Source organism: Myxocyprinus asiaticus, chromosome 40, assembly GCF_019703515.2.
Source record: "Myxocyprinus asiaticus isolate MX2 ecotype Aquarium Trade chromosome 40, UBuf_Myxa_2, whole genome shotgun sequence".
Lineage (NCBI taxonomy): Eukaryota > Metazoa > Chordata > Actinopteri > Cypriniformes > Catostomidae > Myxocyprinus > Myxocyprinus asiaticus.
In genome coordinates this window covers 21351192-21367695 of record NC_059383.1, presented here as the reverse complement: position 1 = coordinate 21367695, position 16504 = coordinate 21351192, and the positions used below count along the sequence as shown (strand labels likewise).

The following is a 16504-nucleotide window of genomic DNA, read 5'->3' as shown; positions in this document are numbered from 1 at the left end:
TTTAGACAAGCTTCAGAAAATGTTAATTATAGGAGAATTAGAGTGTGCCTTTGTGATATCGGAAGCAATTTCAGAATTTAACATGGCCAATCTGACAACTGGGTTACAAAAAAAACACAAAAAAAAAAAAAAACAATTAACGGTACAAGGTAATGTTATTTTGCAGTAATTGCACATCCATATTAATTCACCAAATGTAATGCCAACTTGCATAGGGAATTGCCTCATACTCCCTAGTTTCAACAGTGTTCAGAATGAGACTTTTTAAATGCATTATCTCTTGGCAGAAACTACACAGTCCTGCTTCTCAAACATTATTAGCTCATTGGATTCCAACCCAAACCTTTGGAAAAATGGCCTTAAAAGCCTTACCTCATGAGGAAACTGTAAATCAACATGCTCATAAAACGTAAAGACTCACCCTAAAAAGCTAAACTAAATGATAGCAGAAGAGCTTTTAGATGCTGGAATATTTGTGCTCATAATAAGTGCTTATTCAAATCAAAACAAAAAGTAAAAATTAATATCTAACCAACAAATAATGGTTTTAATCATGCCATAATGGAGGGAAAGAGAACTTTTGGGAAATGTAATTTGCACATCCGTCACTGCTTGCTTGTGACTTTCTTCTTGACATACACAAGAACATCCCCTGAATATTGAAAAAATTAGGATGAAGTCTTCTCACCAGAGGTGTGCAGGGCATGAGAAATACACTCTAACAGAGGCCATGTATAACCCCAATTCCGAAAAAGTTGGGACAGTATGAAAAATGCTAATAAAAACAAAAAGGAATAATTTGTAAATTATATTCACCCTTTGCTATATTGAAAGCACCACAACTACACATATTATGCTTTACCTTGTGAATTTTATTATTATTTTTTTAAAGTACAGTAATTTCAAATCAGATGACTGCAACACGCTCCAAAAACGCTGAGATGGGCAATTTAAGACTAATAACAATTTGACGAGTTAAGGTGAAACAGGAGATGTTAAACAGGTGAGGCAATTGTGTCATACTGTATAAGGGGTCTCCAAAAACAGCCTAGTCCTTCAAGAGCAAGGATCGTTCAAGACTTGTCAATTTGCCAACAGATGCTTAACCAAATTTTCGAGCACTTTGAGAACAATGTTCCCCAAAGACAAATTGGAAGGATTTTGGGCATTTCACCCTCTACAGTGCATAATATAGCTAAAAGATTCAAGGAATCTGGTCAAATCTCAGTAAAGGGCAAGACAAAAACCACTTCTGAATGCATGTGATCTCTGATCCCTCAGACATCACTGTCTTAAAAAACATCATTCATCTGTAATGGATAACATGAACATGGGCTTGGGATAACATTAGTAAACCTTTGTTAGTCAACACCACTCGCCGCTGAATCCACAGATGCAAGTTAAGACTTTACTTTGCAAAGCAGAAGCCCTACATCAACACTGTCCAGAAGCGCTGCTGACTTCTCTGGGCTCGGTCTCATCTTAGATGGAAAGTAGAACAGTGGAACCTTGTTTTTTGGTCCGATGAGTCCACATTTCAAATCGTTTTTTTTTTTAAATACAGCCGTTGTGTTCTCTGGGCCAAAGAGGAAAAGGACCATCCAAGCTGTTATTAGCGTCAGGTCCAAAAGCCAATGTCTGTATGGGCTAAGTGTGTGTCAGTGCCCATGGCATGGGTAACTCGCTCATCTGTTAGAACACCATGAATGCAGACAGATATGTAAACATTTTGGAGCAAGATATACTGCCATCCAGCACCATCTTTTCCAGGGACGTCCCTGCATTTTCCAGCTGGACAACTTCAAACCACATACTGCCCAGATTACAAGTGCGTGGCTGTGTAAGCAGAGAGTGTGGGTGTTAGACTGGCCTGCCTGCAGTCCTGACCTAGCTCCAATTGAGAATGTGTGGCGCATTATGAAGCGCATTAGATGGCAACGAAGACCCTGTACAATTGTGCAGCTAAAGACATACATAATGAATGAAACTTGTGTCTTCAGTGCCCAAATGCTTAATAGGTGTTATTTGAAGAAATGGTGATGTTTCACTGTGGTAAACACTCAACTGTACCAACTTTTTTGGAGTGTGTTACAATCATCTGATTTGAAATTACTGTACATTAAAAAAAAACACAAAAAAAAAAACAAACAATGAACTTCACAGGGTAAAACATCATATAATGTGTAGTTGTAGAGCTTTTAATATAGCAAAGGGTGAATATAATTTACGAATCACTCATTTTTGTTTTTATTAGTATTTTTCATACTGTCCCAATTTTTTCGGAATTGGGGTTGTAGGTGAATGTCCATATTTTGCAGGAAAAATAACAGATTTAAGCTACAGTTATAAAAATGTTATGATTGCAATTGATTTAGACTTGAGCATACTTGATTTTTGCCTGTGTGGTAACTATTGAGATAGTCTTGATATGTTATGATAGGTTGGCTTTTTGCAAAGACCAATACTTGGCTGCCTTCAGTTTCAATTCAGTTCCACCTCTAAAGCTATGTGCTGGAGTGCATAGAATGTGTTTCTGTAAGTTCTCCATCCCGTAGTTGTAATGCCTGCACCAATGAGGCTCTACGAAATGGTTTTCACAGTGTGAATGGATTCTATTCCAGTACTGGCAGTTCTATAGTGCAAATCATTTGGCCAGACTGGTGTTTTCTGCCCAGTGGGTCATTTCAAACTGGCTGGTGTCTTATAAAAGCCAGTTTGGCACTTCAGTTGAAGAGAATAGAGTCAGGGTCTCGGTTGGCCATCTGGGCCATATGTTTAAGAATGTCCTTTTTGGTGATGATGCCCAATAAACGCCTGTATAGGAAAAACAGGAACACAAAATTATGTAATATGCCTGATGTACAGTGGCAATTAAAAAATGCATTTCATTGCATTAGAAACAACATATGAAAGCAAGTGATGTCTGCCAACAAATCATACTAAGATAACAAATATTTCTTGCTTATGATGAATGAAGCCTTTACCCGTTGTGAGTGACAAGACATTGGCGCAGGCCCAGCTTGCGAAAGATGTCCACCACAATGTCCATGGCAGTGTGATCAGTTACGGTGAATGGGCTGAGGTCCATGATACCACGAAGCTTCAGTGGGGGAGGACTGTTGGGTGGTTGTGGAGGCATGTATTCGGTGAAAAAAATTCGGGAGGCGCTAACCACACCTTCCTGCCGCTGACGAGCATTCTCTGCCAGAGGGAATTGGCAAATAAAGAAAACTCTCATGAGAGTCATATGTCATTTCACACTTAAGCCCTACTTTACCTATTAAGAATCAAGTTTTCCCAAAAATGAAAACGTACTCATCATTTACTCAACCTCAAACCTGTATGACTTTCTTCCATGGAACATAAAAGGCGATGCAAGGCAAAATGTTATGGACTGACAGCATCAGTCACCATTCACTTGAAAGAGAATGGATCCTGAAACTAACATTCTGAAGCCTACTTTGCTTTTACACAGATGTAAATTAGAAATCCATTAGATCCATCCATCCAGTTTGATTTAGAAATCCACCTAAAGCTGCAGTTTAGTGTACTTTCTTACCAATGGAGATGACCAGATCTCTTCGCAGCACAAAGCCCACAAGTCTCTGAGACTCATGTGAGACCACCACGGGGAAGCCGCTGTATGACGTTTCTGCAATGAGTGACTCGACTTCCTCCACACTCATCCCATCTTGAGTCACCACGGAGAGTGGGGGGTCACTTCGCCGAGGTCGCATCACGTCCATGGCCAGAGTCTTGTGGCTGAACTCCTCCTTTGACTCCAAGAAGGGGTATCCATTGAGACGGATGTGGGCTTCATAGATGCCCTCTCGACCCAGAGCATCTGCCACCCATTTACTAGTCATGGTGGCAGCCATTAGAGGCACAATGTATTCCAGACCACCAGTAAGTTCAAACATGATGACCACTAGAGAGACAGTCATACGAGTCACACCACCTGTAAAGTAAGAAGAGAAATTAAAAACAAAATTGAAGTTTTATGGCAAATATTCCACATTTGAAAATACTTCAATGCAGGAAAAGCCACCATCAAGTCATTTCATGGAGGCTGGACAGGCATTTAAGTGCTCATTTTTGGTGGAAGACAAAGACCAGTTCAAAACACTTTAACCGAAGACGCTTACCTAAGCAGGCAGTGGCACCCACCATAGCATAGAGGCCCGGGGTGATGCAGTCTGCTCCAGGTGAGCACCAGCCTCTGAAGATAACCCAGTCATGATGGTAATATGCCAGTTGCTCCATGCCCACACCAAGCAGCCTGCCTGCAATCGCTCCCACAGCCATACTGGGGATAAAGAGACCAGAGGGCACCTGAAAAGGCACATAGATGAAAGGTCAATAGTAGGTTCAGCAGAAGAAAGTAAGTCACACATCTGGGATAGCATGAGGGTGAGTGAATGAGAGAATTTTCATTTTTGGATGAACTCTCCCTTTAACGGTGTTTAGCGCATAGGTGCTCTGCTACCCACTTCTGTTCCAGTTAGATCACAAATAAATATGCAACTAGTGCTTCAAGTGGGAAGAAAAGTACTGTGGCAGTGTTGTGTTAATGTTTCCCCTCCTCAAAAATCCCAATTTAACCCCTGAATGTCACTATACCAAAATATCATGACTCATGAGTTGATTCCAATACAAGAGCTCAGTGCTACTGAAGATGCTAAGTATTTGAAAGCAACTACCTGTCAGTCAGAAAGTGTGTGGGAACAGTCAGTACTCAGTACTGCAGATATTGCAGAAATACTGGCATCATTACATTTTTATTTTTAGTGTCGACATGGTACCTGTACTTTTGATATCCCTAGTCAACAGCAAATCATGGAGAAAAGAAAGGGACAAGATGAAGCACACCTATTCTGACACTTTATTAAATACATGAATAAAATTACATGTGAAAATGACAAAACGGAACTATGAAGATAAATCGGTTGCAAAACTCGAGAGCTTGTAGATTTGAATTTGAGAACTTGTACAATAAATATTTGTATTCGTAAGTTGAAATTTACATTCACAGCAACAATGTGAATACTTGAAAAATAAAAATCTTAAATTGAATGTTGCAATCTGCATTCACAGACAATAATCCAAAACCTGTGTTTTAAATTCAAAGTTGTAGACAAAGTCACAAATCTGTAAAATTATGTTCACATAAATATATACTTGTATTGCATATTTACTTTTGTACTTTAATTCACTTTCGCAGTACAACCACAAATCGGCAGTTACAACCTCTCAAATCTGGCACTGCAACTTCAAATCTTCCCGCCTTGACTTTTGCAACTACTTTTGTGATAAACCTGTAGCAAAACTCATTTGTGCACTTGTAAATCAAGATGTGAGAGAGAAGGCTACCGATGTTGGGCGGGGCCAACAAAGTTGTGACTAATCATAAGAGCTGGAACGACTGATGCCGGACCAATAAAAACTGATCATCTTAAAACACGATGACGTCACGCATCTGTGCCAGCACTGTTTTTGTAGCAAAACAAGTCCAATGGTTGGTTGATGCAGTGGCAGGATAAGTAACTTGACAAATAAATTATTTAGAGTGAGTTTATCATGTAACAGATCAAATGAGATGATTTTATCAAGTTGATCACTGCAGAATTCGGCTCAGACTGACCACACATTATGTCTAAGGATGGCAATGAGAAATTCTCTAAAGAAATGTTTCTGCAGGATGTTTGTATTCGGTAAAACTAAATGGGATGCCACAATCCAGTCAGCTGCATATGCCACGAGTTCTATATTTCCATGAAAATATTAAATAGAGGTTAGGTTCCAATGGGTATACGAGTGAAGAATCTCAATTATCACCAGAGAACTGTTCCTACATTTTTTATCTTTTACAGTTAAAATTAGATGAATTATTGATGACAACAAAGACAGCTGACAAATCTTTAAATTGTCAGATTGTGGCGTTCTGCTATATTTCAGTAATTTTCTGACATTTACTTATCTTCTGTATTATTTAATCTTCTATTAAAATGTTTAAACTGAACAAAGTCTGGTATTATGTTGTTGCTTAAGTGCTTGGACAGAAACATTTTTGATTGTTTTGAAGTGTAAAACACAGTGTTATGCGTTATGCTTTCCAAAAAATTCTCCTCATTTTCACATGAATGGGTAACTATATTAATCACGCTTGCTGACTATCTATAGAAGATTAAAAATCATGCCCTTATTATTTCATTATTATTATTTCAGTTAGTTGTTTCCCTTATACATATTTCTACTTCTATGCTGTAATATTGCATTGTTGCAAATTAGCAAGCAAATGTTAAATCTAAATAAGCCATACTGCACTTGCTTAGATGAATTGTAATGGTACTGTAATTATTGTAAGAAACCCACTTGTGAAATAAAGATAATATTGTACACAGTGTGCTTTCTGTTTGAAATGAGACTCTGTTCATATATGTATCCATTCAGAATAAAACTAAGGTAATTTTTAAATGTCTTTTACATGACAATAATTAATGTCTTAGTTCTAGTTTAAAGTCTGTTTAACTGTTCTATCAGCCTGTCCATGCTGATCAATCCTTAAAATCAAGCAGTAAGAAAGTACACCTTGATGCCTTAAAAATAAAACTTAGAACTTAAATTAGAACTTATTAAAATACATAATTGCCTGACTGTGATGATTTGCTTTAATCATGATTAATTGAGATTACTGTGGTCATGTGCACTTTTAATTTAAATCACATATTGACATCTAAATAAGGGAAATTAGAGAATACTAGAAACACCAGAAAATGCACATTTCTATATCTCTAGTTCAGATGCAGCGGAAGAATAGATTCAGCCATCAAGTAAGTACTATGATCCGTTTTGATTGGTCTGGCATCAGTTGTTTCAGATCTTGTGATAGGTCACAACTTCGTTGGCCCCGCCCCCACCCAACACCGGTAGCCTTCTCTCTCACATCTTGATTTACAAGTGCACAAATGAGTTTTGCTACAGGTTTATCGCAAAAGTAGTTGCAAAAGTCAAGACGGGAAGATTTGAAGTTGCAGTGCCAGATTTGAGAGGTTGTAACTGCAAAAATGAAAGTACAAAAGTAAATATGCAATACACGTTTGTGTCTGTCGTTGCATTTATGTGAACGTCATTTTACACATTTGTGACTATTTGTCTACAACTCTTTTTCTGATTATTGTCAGCAAGTGCAGATTGCAACATTCAGCTTCATATTTTTATTTGACAAGTATTCACATCATTGCTGTGAATGTCAATTTCAACTTATGAATACAAATATTTATTGTACAAGTTCTCAAATTCAAATCTACAAGCTCTTGAGTTTTGCAACCGATTTACCTTCATAAACAACAGCCTTCCCTCTGTACATTTCACCACTTACCTTCATGCCGAATGTCACCACAGTGATGAGTATCTTGAAGATCAGGGCCAGTGACAGCTGCCACATGGCCGTGTAGACATCAAGTCCCGCCGGCCTGTCGGGCAGAGCATCGCTGTTGATCTTGGTAACGCTTACATTAGCGTAGTTGCAGAGCTGTGAGGAATCCAACAGGCCGCAATCGTTGAATAACTCAGAGATCAGCTCACTGGTGCTCATTCGAGTGTAGCTGTTGGGGAATGCCAGCAGGGCTGTGACTGCTGTTACAACCAGCACCTCCAGGACAGGGTAGTGTCCCAGCCGCGTGGTCTTACGCCGGCGACACCAGGCAATGTTGGCACGGATGAAGAACGCTCCCCAGATTCCCCCAAAAACACCCAACAGGATGAAGGGTATGAGCTCCAGCAAGTGCCACGGTGAGTGAAACTCTACATAGAACAGCACCAGCCTGCTGTTACCAAATGGGTTGATAGAGCGAAGAGTAAAGGCAGCCACCAATGCAGCAAAGAAAGAGCGCCACAGTGTCTTCAGAGGGAAGTAGTAACTCACCTGGGGGAAAAAGTGATGGTGAGATTCTGTATTAAGACAGTTCTGATTGTGGCAATGACAAGGGGTGACACTAGTTAAGGTGGACAAAATTCTCCACTATCAGAAAATAATAGGGCTGACGCTTTAATGTCTGTATAACACCATAATTCTTTTTTAACGGCGTTAACTCATTTATTCAATTTAACATTATAACCCTTTCATTCTTTTCTGTGTGATTTCTCTCTCTCACACAAACACATAAAAGTCCCAATCAAAGAACCTGTTCATCAGATAGGACATTTAACAAAAGTAATTTGCTATCTTTGTATGGTAAAATTTAATTATCATTGGACCTCAACGAGTGAAATATCACCTATGAGTGAAACATCGTCATTCCTAGAAATTAAAACATGACCAGAAGACAGAGGCAGGCCAGCAGCATTTTAATTACACATGTAAGTTTACAACTGTAAAGTGGGAGAAAGTTGTTTTGTTACTGAATTATTGCATATTTGTATTGAGATCTATGTTTACATTTCTAATGCATTTTGAGAAATATGGAATCTGTTTTCTTTTTAGCATTTTTGCATTCAGGGATTTTGTGCTATGAGTGTCATCCACATAAATTGACGAACCAAAACATCTGATTTGAGGGTCTTTGCATAAGTAGAACTGAATGTGTTAATGTGTTACCTACAAACATAATTATGAGAGTAATTGTGGTTAAATACAAATTTTAATCGATTGACAGTCCCAGAACATAAATCTATGTTGAGAGCATGCAAAAGTAATAACATTGAGTGTGCTTGCCTCCTCCAGACTGAAAAGAACTCCACCGATGGGAGCCCCAAAAGCTACTGACACACCAACAGCTGCTGCAGCAGACAATACCTAAACAACATACAAATAAAACAAGAAGGAACACATTACTTAAACAATATACCAAGCTTATCATAGAAAGGATTTGAATCAACAAATCCCTTATGTAAAATTTAAAAATAACACATGATCTATGTTTGGTCTTGTCTTCATGTCAATGAAAACATTCTCACAATGAGTCAGTTGAAAACATAAAACCACCAAAACAGGTCACCAGAACGTCCTTAGAATCAAGCCGCAAAAATGCAACATAACAAACGCCCCTTAGAGCTGCTGTATTTTTAGAGGCAGATAGATGTGAGACAATTTTAGAGTCCAAGTTACTGCCCTGCTCCTCAAATCCTTAGAGTGATCACAGTCTGACATGTTGTTCCAAACCAGTTTGACTTTCTTTCTTCCAGTGATCAAAAAGAGATGATAGGCAGAATGTTAGGGACTTAAAGCCTCTTCTTCCCAAACAATGAAATTAAATGGTCACTGAGACAAAACATTGGACCTAAAATCTTCTTATGTGTTTCACGGGAGAAAGAAGGGTTGTGAAAAACATGAAGGTGGTTAAATGATGATAGAATTGTCATTGTCGTTCATTCACAATACCTCTCGTCTCTTTGCTTCATTTTTGCGGTACTTGGTGAAGAGGTGGCATAAAATGTTGCCACAGCAACATGCCACATGGACCAGAGGCCCCTCTTTGCCCAAACTGAGGCCAGATGACACAGCCAGCACCAGGGTGATGGTTTTAATCATAAGAGTCCATTTGCCCAGGTAGCCACGGATGATAAATCCACTCAGGATGGTCTTGATCTATAGGGTCAAACAAGAACAGGCATATTTAAACAGTGGCCCACCATAGTGGTGTTATAAACCAATGACAACTCATCAGGCCCTCAAGTGGGGTTGCACAGTTAATTGAATAATCAAAAATATCATTCCAATTATTTACGAATATATAAAACAGTGTTAAATAAAAAAAGAAAAAATCTTTTTTTTGAGGGGAGGATGTGCAGCCTACATTAATTTTTTGATATTTACATTTACACATTTGGCAGATGCTTTTATCCAAAGCGAATTACAGTGCCCTTATTACAGGGACAATCCCCCTGGAGCAACCTGGAGTTAAGTGCCTTGCTCAAGGACACAATGGTGGTGGCTGTGGGGATTGAACCAACAACCTTCTGCTTACCAGTTCAGTGCTTTAGTCCACTACACCACCACCACTCCATGATATGTTTCCTACATAAAGTTTCCTACATAAAGAATTCCTTTGTTTACCTCAGGTATTCCAGAGCCACAGGCATATGGGGCAAAGGCTCTGACTAAAGACACAGCCAAGAAGGAGAAGAGCAGTGCCCAGCAGACATACATCAGGTAATTCATAATGTAGGCAAAAGGGCCATCATTGGTGCCGACAATGAGCTCAGCCCAGCTTTTCCAGTTAGGGCACTTGTCTCTCTCCTGGAAAGTAGTCTCGTTAGAGTTCCAGCAGCAGTGCTCGTGGTTGAACCAGAAGCCACTCAGACACACACCCTCCTTCAGGTCAGTCATCCAGTGAGCAGAGATGTCAATCCCACCAGCCAGGGCACCTGTGATGGAATAGAGGGATGTTTGTTATAAAATATACTGATGGGCATCAATAATGTTAATAGTCATGACGTGGTAAGGTTTAGCACAGAAATTATGACAGTAGGCCAGATGTTGATGGTACTGTATAGAAATTCCATTCCCTTTTAGAGTGGTATCATAAAATATATGATTGTCTGTGCATTATTAGAGAATATCAAACCAAGTGGCATTTTAGATAAATATCGCACAAACACAATCTTCAAGAAAATAAATACATCGTTTTTTTTTAGGTTATAGATATATTGTTCAAAGTTAAGTATTTAAATCTTTTCTAGTTGGTAAACTTTGAGGATCATGTCCATAGTTCATGTGATGAACTACACCTGTGGTTACTTTGCTAAGACACCTGAACTTGAGGGGACGTAATTCAAACTTCCACTAAAAACTACCTTGGGACTATTTGGTTAAAATCATTGCAAAAATGGCATGGAAGAGTGAAGTTTGCTCTGATAAAGCATAATTTTTGTTGCCTCTAATGCTTAAGTGTCAGTGTACATATACTTTTTGATGCCACTGTAGCTTGGTTCCACAGTAATAACTCAAGATGCTGATTCATGTATTTATCAAAACAGAGAAGAACCAACCTGACATCAGTCCCACAAGCAGCATGAGAAGCCAGCCAGAGAAGGCATCACTGATGCTCTTCATCAGAGCCCATGTAGACTCTTTACTTTTAGTAGTAATCTAATATATGGATAAATTGAAGACATCAGATGAATATAAACAAACTGTGAAGGATGATTTAACCTGATCTTGGTGCATAAAGGAATAGTTCACCCAAAAATGATCATTCTCTTATAATTTACTGACTCCCATCTCAAACTCTTATTTTAATGGAGATATGATGTCTGTTTGTCCATACAATGCAAGTGAATGGTGACCAACTTTTGGTGCTCCATAAAGTACATAAAAGCACATAAAGGCAGCATCAAGGCAATCCATTAGACTCCAGTGGTTTAATCCATGTCTTTTAAAGTGATCCAATTGATTTTGGGTGAGAACAGACCAAAATATAACTCCTTTTTCACTGTACATCTTGCCATTGCAGTCTCTAGGAACAATCACGATTTCAAGCTCGATTACAATTCCTAGTGCTTGACACATGCGCAGAGGGCTAGATGGCGCTTAGATGTGTAATCGAGCCTGAAATCATGATCACCAAGGAGACTGCTAAGTCAAGATTTATAGTAAAAAAAAAGAGGAGTTACATTTTTGTCTGTTCTCACCCAAAACTGATTGGATCACTTTAAAAGACATGGATTACTTCACTGGAGCTTTATGGATTACCTTTATGCTGCCTTTATGTGCATACAAATTTGGTCAACATTTACTTGAATTGTATGGACAAACAGACATCATATCTCTGTTGAAATATCTTCGTTTGTGTTCTGGAGAAGAGAGAAAGTCATACACATTTGGGATGGCATGAGGGTGAATAAATGATGAGAGAATTATCATTTTTGGGTTAACTATCCCTTTAAGCTGAAGTAAGAATCATTTTCTTAGTCACTCTAACTCCACATCCATGATTCATTTCTTGGTGACCTACTTTCTGAGAAAAGAAGATATTAAAGTCAACATGAAATCACAACTGACCCCATTTACTTTAGTAAAGGGTTAGTTCACACAAAAATGAAAATTCACTCATCATTTACTCACTGTAGTGCCATCCCAGGTGTGCATGACGTCCTTTCTTCTGCAGAACACAAATTAAGATTTTTAGAAGAACATCTCAGTTCTGTAGGTCCATACAATGAAAGTGAATGGTGGCCAGAACTTTGAAGCTCCAAAAAGCACATAAAGGCAGCATAAAAGTAATCCATACGACTCCAGTGGTTTAATCTATATCTTCAGAAGCGATATGGTTTGGGTGAGAAACAGATCTTCCTTTTTACTATAAATTCTCTTCCCTGCCTAGTAGGTGGCAATATGCACAAAGAATACAAATAAAAACAGAAGAATGTGAAAGTAAAAGTGGAGATTGATAGTAAAAAGGACTTAAATATTGACCTGTTTTTACCCACACCTATCATATCCCTTTTGAAGACATGGATTTAACCAAGGAGTCGTATGGATTACTTTTATGCTGCCTTTTGTTTATGTGCTTTTGGAGCTTCAAAATGTTAGAACCCATTCACTTGCATTGAAAGGAACTACAGAGCTGCAATATTCTTCTAAAAATCTTCATTAGTTTTCTGCAGATAAAAGAAAGTCATACACATCTGGGATGACAGGAGGGTGAGTAAATGATAAGAGAATTTACATTTTTTGGTGAACTATCCCTTTGATCCACGTTCCTGGTCGTATTGTGCATGACTTATCGGTTCATGTTATTCCAATGTAAAAAAAAATACAAAGATTGTTCTCGCAATCTTTTATCAAAATGCAATAATTTGCTCTGCCTCTGAAATGATTTTCCTTTTCATCAATCCCTCTTATTCCCAATGTATAAAATTAAGTCCCACCTTAATTTGTTCCTGTTTCACTTGAAAATACAGCACATTACGGAAGTTAAATGGGCTGTGAATGCAGTTCCACATTGACTTTAACATGAAAACGCTGTACAACACAAACAGCTGTGTAGTGGATTAGGATAGACTAAAAAGTACAGCATATTGTCACCTCTCTATGGCGATCCCGGTCCTTGGATTTCTCCCGGACCCAATCGATTGTGTTGAAGTCTTCATAAGTTCCTACCCCAGGCACTGGCTCATCTAGCAAATCCATCAGTTTAGGAACCCCATTGGGTCCATCTCCACCTCCATATGAAGCACCTGCACAAAGAAGAGAGCGCTAATTATGCATGCAGGTGAAAATTATGCATGCAGGTGAAAAGCCGCAATAAATAGCCAGCTCTGACAGTTAAAGCCCTCAAGTGAAATGGCCTAGTGATCACAAGGTTGCAATTCACATTTATGGTGGCGCACAACCTGTTCCAGTGTTGACGGTTCTTCACATGACTTTCTTCAGTAAGACTTCATCAGTACCAAGAACAGGAAATTAACTTACACAACAACAAACTAGTTATGGTTAATCATTGCCAACCTTCTAGAAATTAAGCTAATTTACAAATCAATTACAGGGCAGTAGTATATGTTTAAGATTAATGTTGCTTGTGAAATGCTGTCACATATGTTACAATTATCGCAATAATCAACAAACATGATGTGTGAAAGCCCCTCACCTAACCACAAACAATAATGGTCTAAGAAGCAGACAAAACAGCAGCACCCGACAAAGCAACTGATATCAAACACTGAGAAAGTTCAAGGGAAACAGATGGATGTGAAAACCTGACACCAGACAAAATATGAAACTAACTAAAAAAGAAATAACTTGGGGGGTAGATTTTGATCTCACTGATAAAAGGATGTCAGGCTTTTCTGCAAATACCAAAGTTGTGACCTCAGCAAATTCTCACCACTATTTTCTCACAGTTATACAAACACCAGAGACCTATACATTACACATTCGCCCCCAAACCTATATCAAATGCCGAGAGAAAAGAGAAAAATCTATGGGAATCTTGTGCATGACAATAAAAATGAAGAAAAGAACAAGAATGAATGAGGATAAAACTGGGTGGCAGTTCCTATTAGAGAAATAATATGACTTATATTGCCACCCCTTCACAACATCACTGTTATTGTCATCATTGGGGACATTTTCGGTCCCCTTTTTCTTAACCCACTGAGAAAAGATGTGACACAAACAGCTGTTATTGATGGTCCCGTGTTTGAATCCGGCACTCACCAGAGCCCAAGTCCCGGTCCAGAGGGGGCACGTCATCTGTGCTGGAGAAGTCCAGCGTGGCTCCAGCGATTTCCACCATGTCCTCATCGCTGGTTCCGCTCTGCAGGCTGTTGAAGCTCTCGCTGCAATAGCCCGTGTTTTCCATCTTTCCACCAGACTGTGGCGGACATAGAAATGTCCTTTGACCGGAGCATAAAAGACTCCATTAAAGTTAAAGCTTGACAGGTACCACCCAACAATTAATGTTTGCCATGAACATCTACATTACAAAGTAACTTGCATAGCTGAAAGCTCTGATATAAATCATGACCATTTAATTCTATATATTACATCATTCTGGATGAGGAGCCTTGAAAAGCAGCTGCATTAGCATTAAAGATTTTATTTTGTAAGTAATATTAACTTCAGGAACAGCACATCCATGCAAAGAATGTATATTTAAAGTCAGATTCAGTAAGCCACTCTCTTGCAGTGCACTGATGCAAATGTAAGTAACTGAAAGTTTGCCAGCTGAGTTACTAAACCTAATGACATCAGCAAACTTCAAATATAGGTCATTTTAGCTTAGCCAAGTAGCTGGCCGAATAAATGTACGTATGTACCAGCAGAATGGCATTGGACAATACACATATAACATGCGAACATTTCTCCAAACCTGATTAAAGTTGACATAAACTAAAAAGTAACATTCATTTCACAAGAATATACTGATGTGCAGATTAGCATGATAGCTAAAACAGGTAGATTATTAGCCAACTGTATTTTTCATAAACAAAAGAACTGGTGCTTAAATGGCTAGTTAGACTCTTTCAAGACATTTTTATTAGGTGCCGCAAATTGACTGTAATTATGCTGAAACAAGTAAATATTTACCTTACTTGCTATTTTGTTTGACTCATGCTCCGACGCCAGTGACGTCCAATCTCTGAGAGACATGTATAGTCGAGTGTGGAGGACACACAGGATTTAGCATCGGCATTCGATTAACACTGTCACTCGTTGTTGAAATTAACGTTTCTGTGACTAAAATGTAGTATTTATGAGCTTTAGACAAACAAAAATAAATAAATAAAACTCAGTACTTTGTTAATAATGGGTTGTGGAAACTAATCACATTTTAAAGCACCGAGCGTAGCTCAATGGCGCTTTCTATTGCTGACAGTGCAGTATTGCCACAGAGTTTTTAGCAGAGATGGAGCACTTGTATAAAAATGGATGGGACAAATTGAAAAAGGTCCCGCCTTACAGGCAATAGAGCCACTCACCTTGTAGATACAGACATCGCCTGTCATTCATCACGAGAACGCGCATGCGCAATAGCTGGACCAGCCGGAAAACTAGTTTTTTTTTTTCGTGATCTGAGCTATAGAAGCACAATTTCTGAAACAGTTGTTGTCAGATTTGACTGCTGATGCTGATTTGAAATATGTTCTTTGATTGTAATCATGACCAACCGTTTGGAGACCTCAGTCTTTTCTCATTCAAATGAATAGTAGCAGAACTTTCATGACGCTTCTGTCCATAGAAAATAGCTTCCCAGGAGCTTTTCAAAGATGAGCGCCCAGTGGACTGACTTGCCTTGAAGGAACTTTGGTAGTACAATTTCTTCAGACCTAAAATCTTGCAAAGCATTTTCGACCAAAAATGAAAATGTTAGGGCCTCAGATGCAATGAAAGTAAATGGTGACTGAGTCAGTCTGTAACATTCTGACTAACATTCTCTGGGTTCAGCAGACAAAAGAAAGTCATACAGTTTTGGAATGACATGAGCATGAGTAAATGATGACAGCATTTTCATATCTGGGTGAACAGTTCCTTGGGGTCATGAACTTTGCATTGGCATCTACTTTCAAATGAATCCTGATGGTTCCCTATAAAATACAAAACATAAATCCATAACCGCAAACATATAATTGGGATGGTCCAAAGGTGACTTCTCAAAACAAACAGAATATTTTTTTAGAACTTTTCCAGGTTTGTGCTGATTAAATACATAGTTTGTGAGGACTGGATCGCACTGTTTTATTACTAGGAGCACACATGGTGAGCTTTCACTGTTCAGCAGTCTGAGCCTGCAGAGTCACATGCTGAACATGCAAAATGTTCACAAAATCAATTCTGTTCTGTCCATATTGCAATATTGCAATATTTCAGGGTAAGATATGTTTGTCAGTATGAACAGGCCATGTGAAATCTGAGTGAACTTAATGACCTATTGATTCAGAGAGATGGGAACATACCAGTCTTTTAAAGTTACCAAAAAATGTCTATTTTCATTTAATTTCCCCTTACCACCACAATAAATTGTATCAGTCTGTATGCAATGTTTTCCCTCTTTTTATCACA

At 38.6% G+C, this 16504-nt stretch overlaps 1 protein-coding gene across 2 annotated transcripts; it reads right to left on the bottom strand.

The window, feature by feature from the left end:
• Positions 1-2175: 2175 nt before the first annotated feature.
• clcn5a (chloride channel, voltage-sensitive 5a) lies at positions 2176-15916 on the bottom strand. Of its 2 annotated transcripts, none has more exons than XM_051680743.1 (12): positions 15032-15916; positions 14159-14337; positions 13028-13179; positions 10990-11089; positions 10055-10365; positions 9380-9586; positions 8714-8794; positions 7379-7924; positions 4146-4332; positions 3560-3958; positions 2985-3201; positions 2176-2814 (listed from the first exon to the last, which is right to left on the bottom strand). In XM_051680743.1, exons 2-12 carry the CDS (start codon positions 14301-14303, stop codon positions 2724-2726), a joined length of 2436 nt encoding a protein of 811 aa, XP_051536703.1. In that variant the 5' UTR covers positions 14304-14337; positions 15032-15916; the 3' UTR covers positions 2176-2723. The 2 variants fall into 2 exon arrangements, with proteins under 2 accessions (XP_051536703.1, XP_051536704.1); XM_051680744.1 differs by having other exon boundaries at positions 15037-15916.
• Positions 15917-16504: the final 588 nt, after the last annotated feature.

What these genes read in the sequence shown, in the direction of transcription:
- clcn5a (XM_051680743.1), bottom strand. Translation starts at nt 14,303, where the DNA reads ATGGAAAACACGGGCTATTGCAGCGAGAGCTTCAACAGCCTGCAGAGC. An exon ending in GCTTGTGGGACTGATGTCAG is followed by an intron (nt 10,366 to 10,989) that starts GTTGGTTCTTCT and finishes ATTCCATCACAG; the next exon opens with GTGCCCTGGCTGGTGGGATT. An exon ending in GGGTGCCACTGCCTGCTTAG is followed by an intron (nt 3,959 to 4,145) that starts GTAAGCGTCTTC and finishes CTTACTTTACAG; the next exon opens with GTGGTGTGACTCGTATGACT.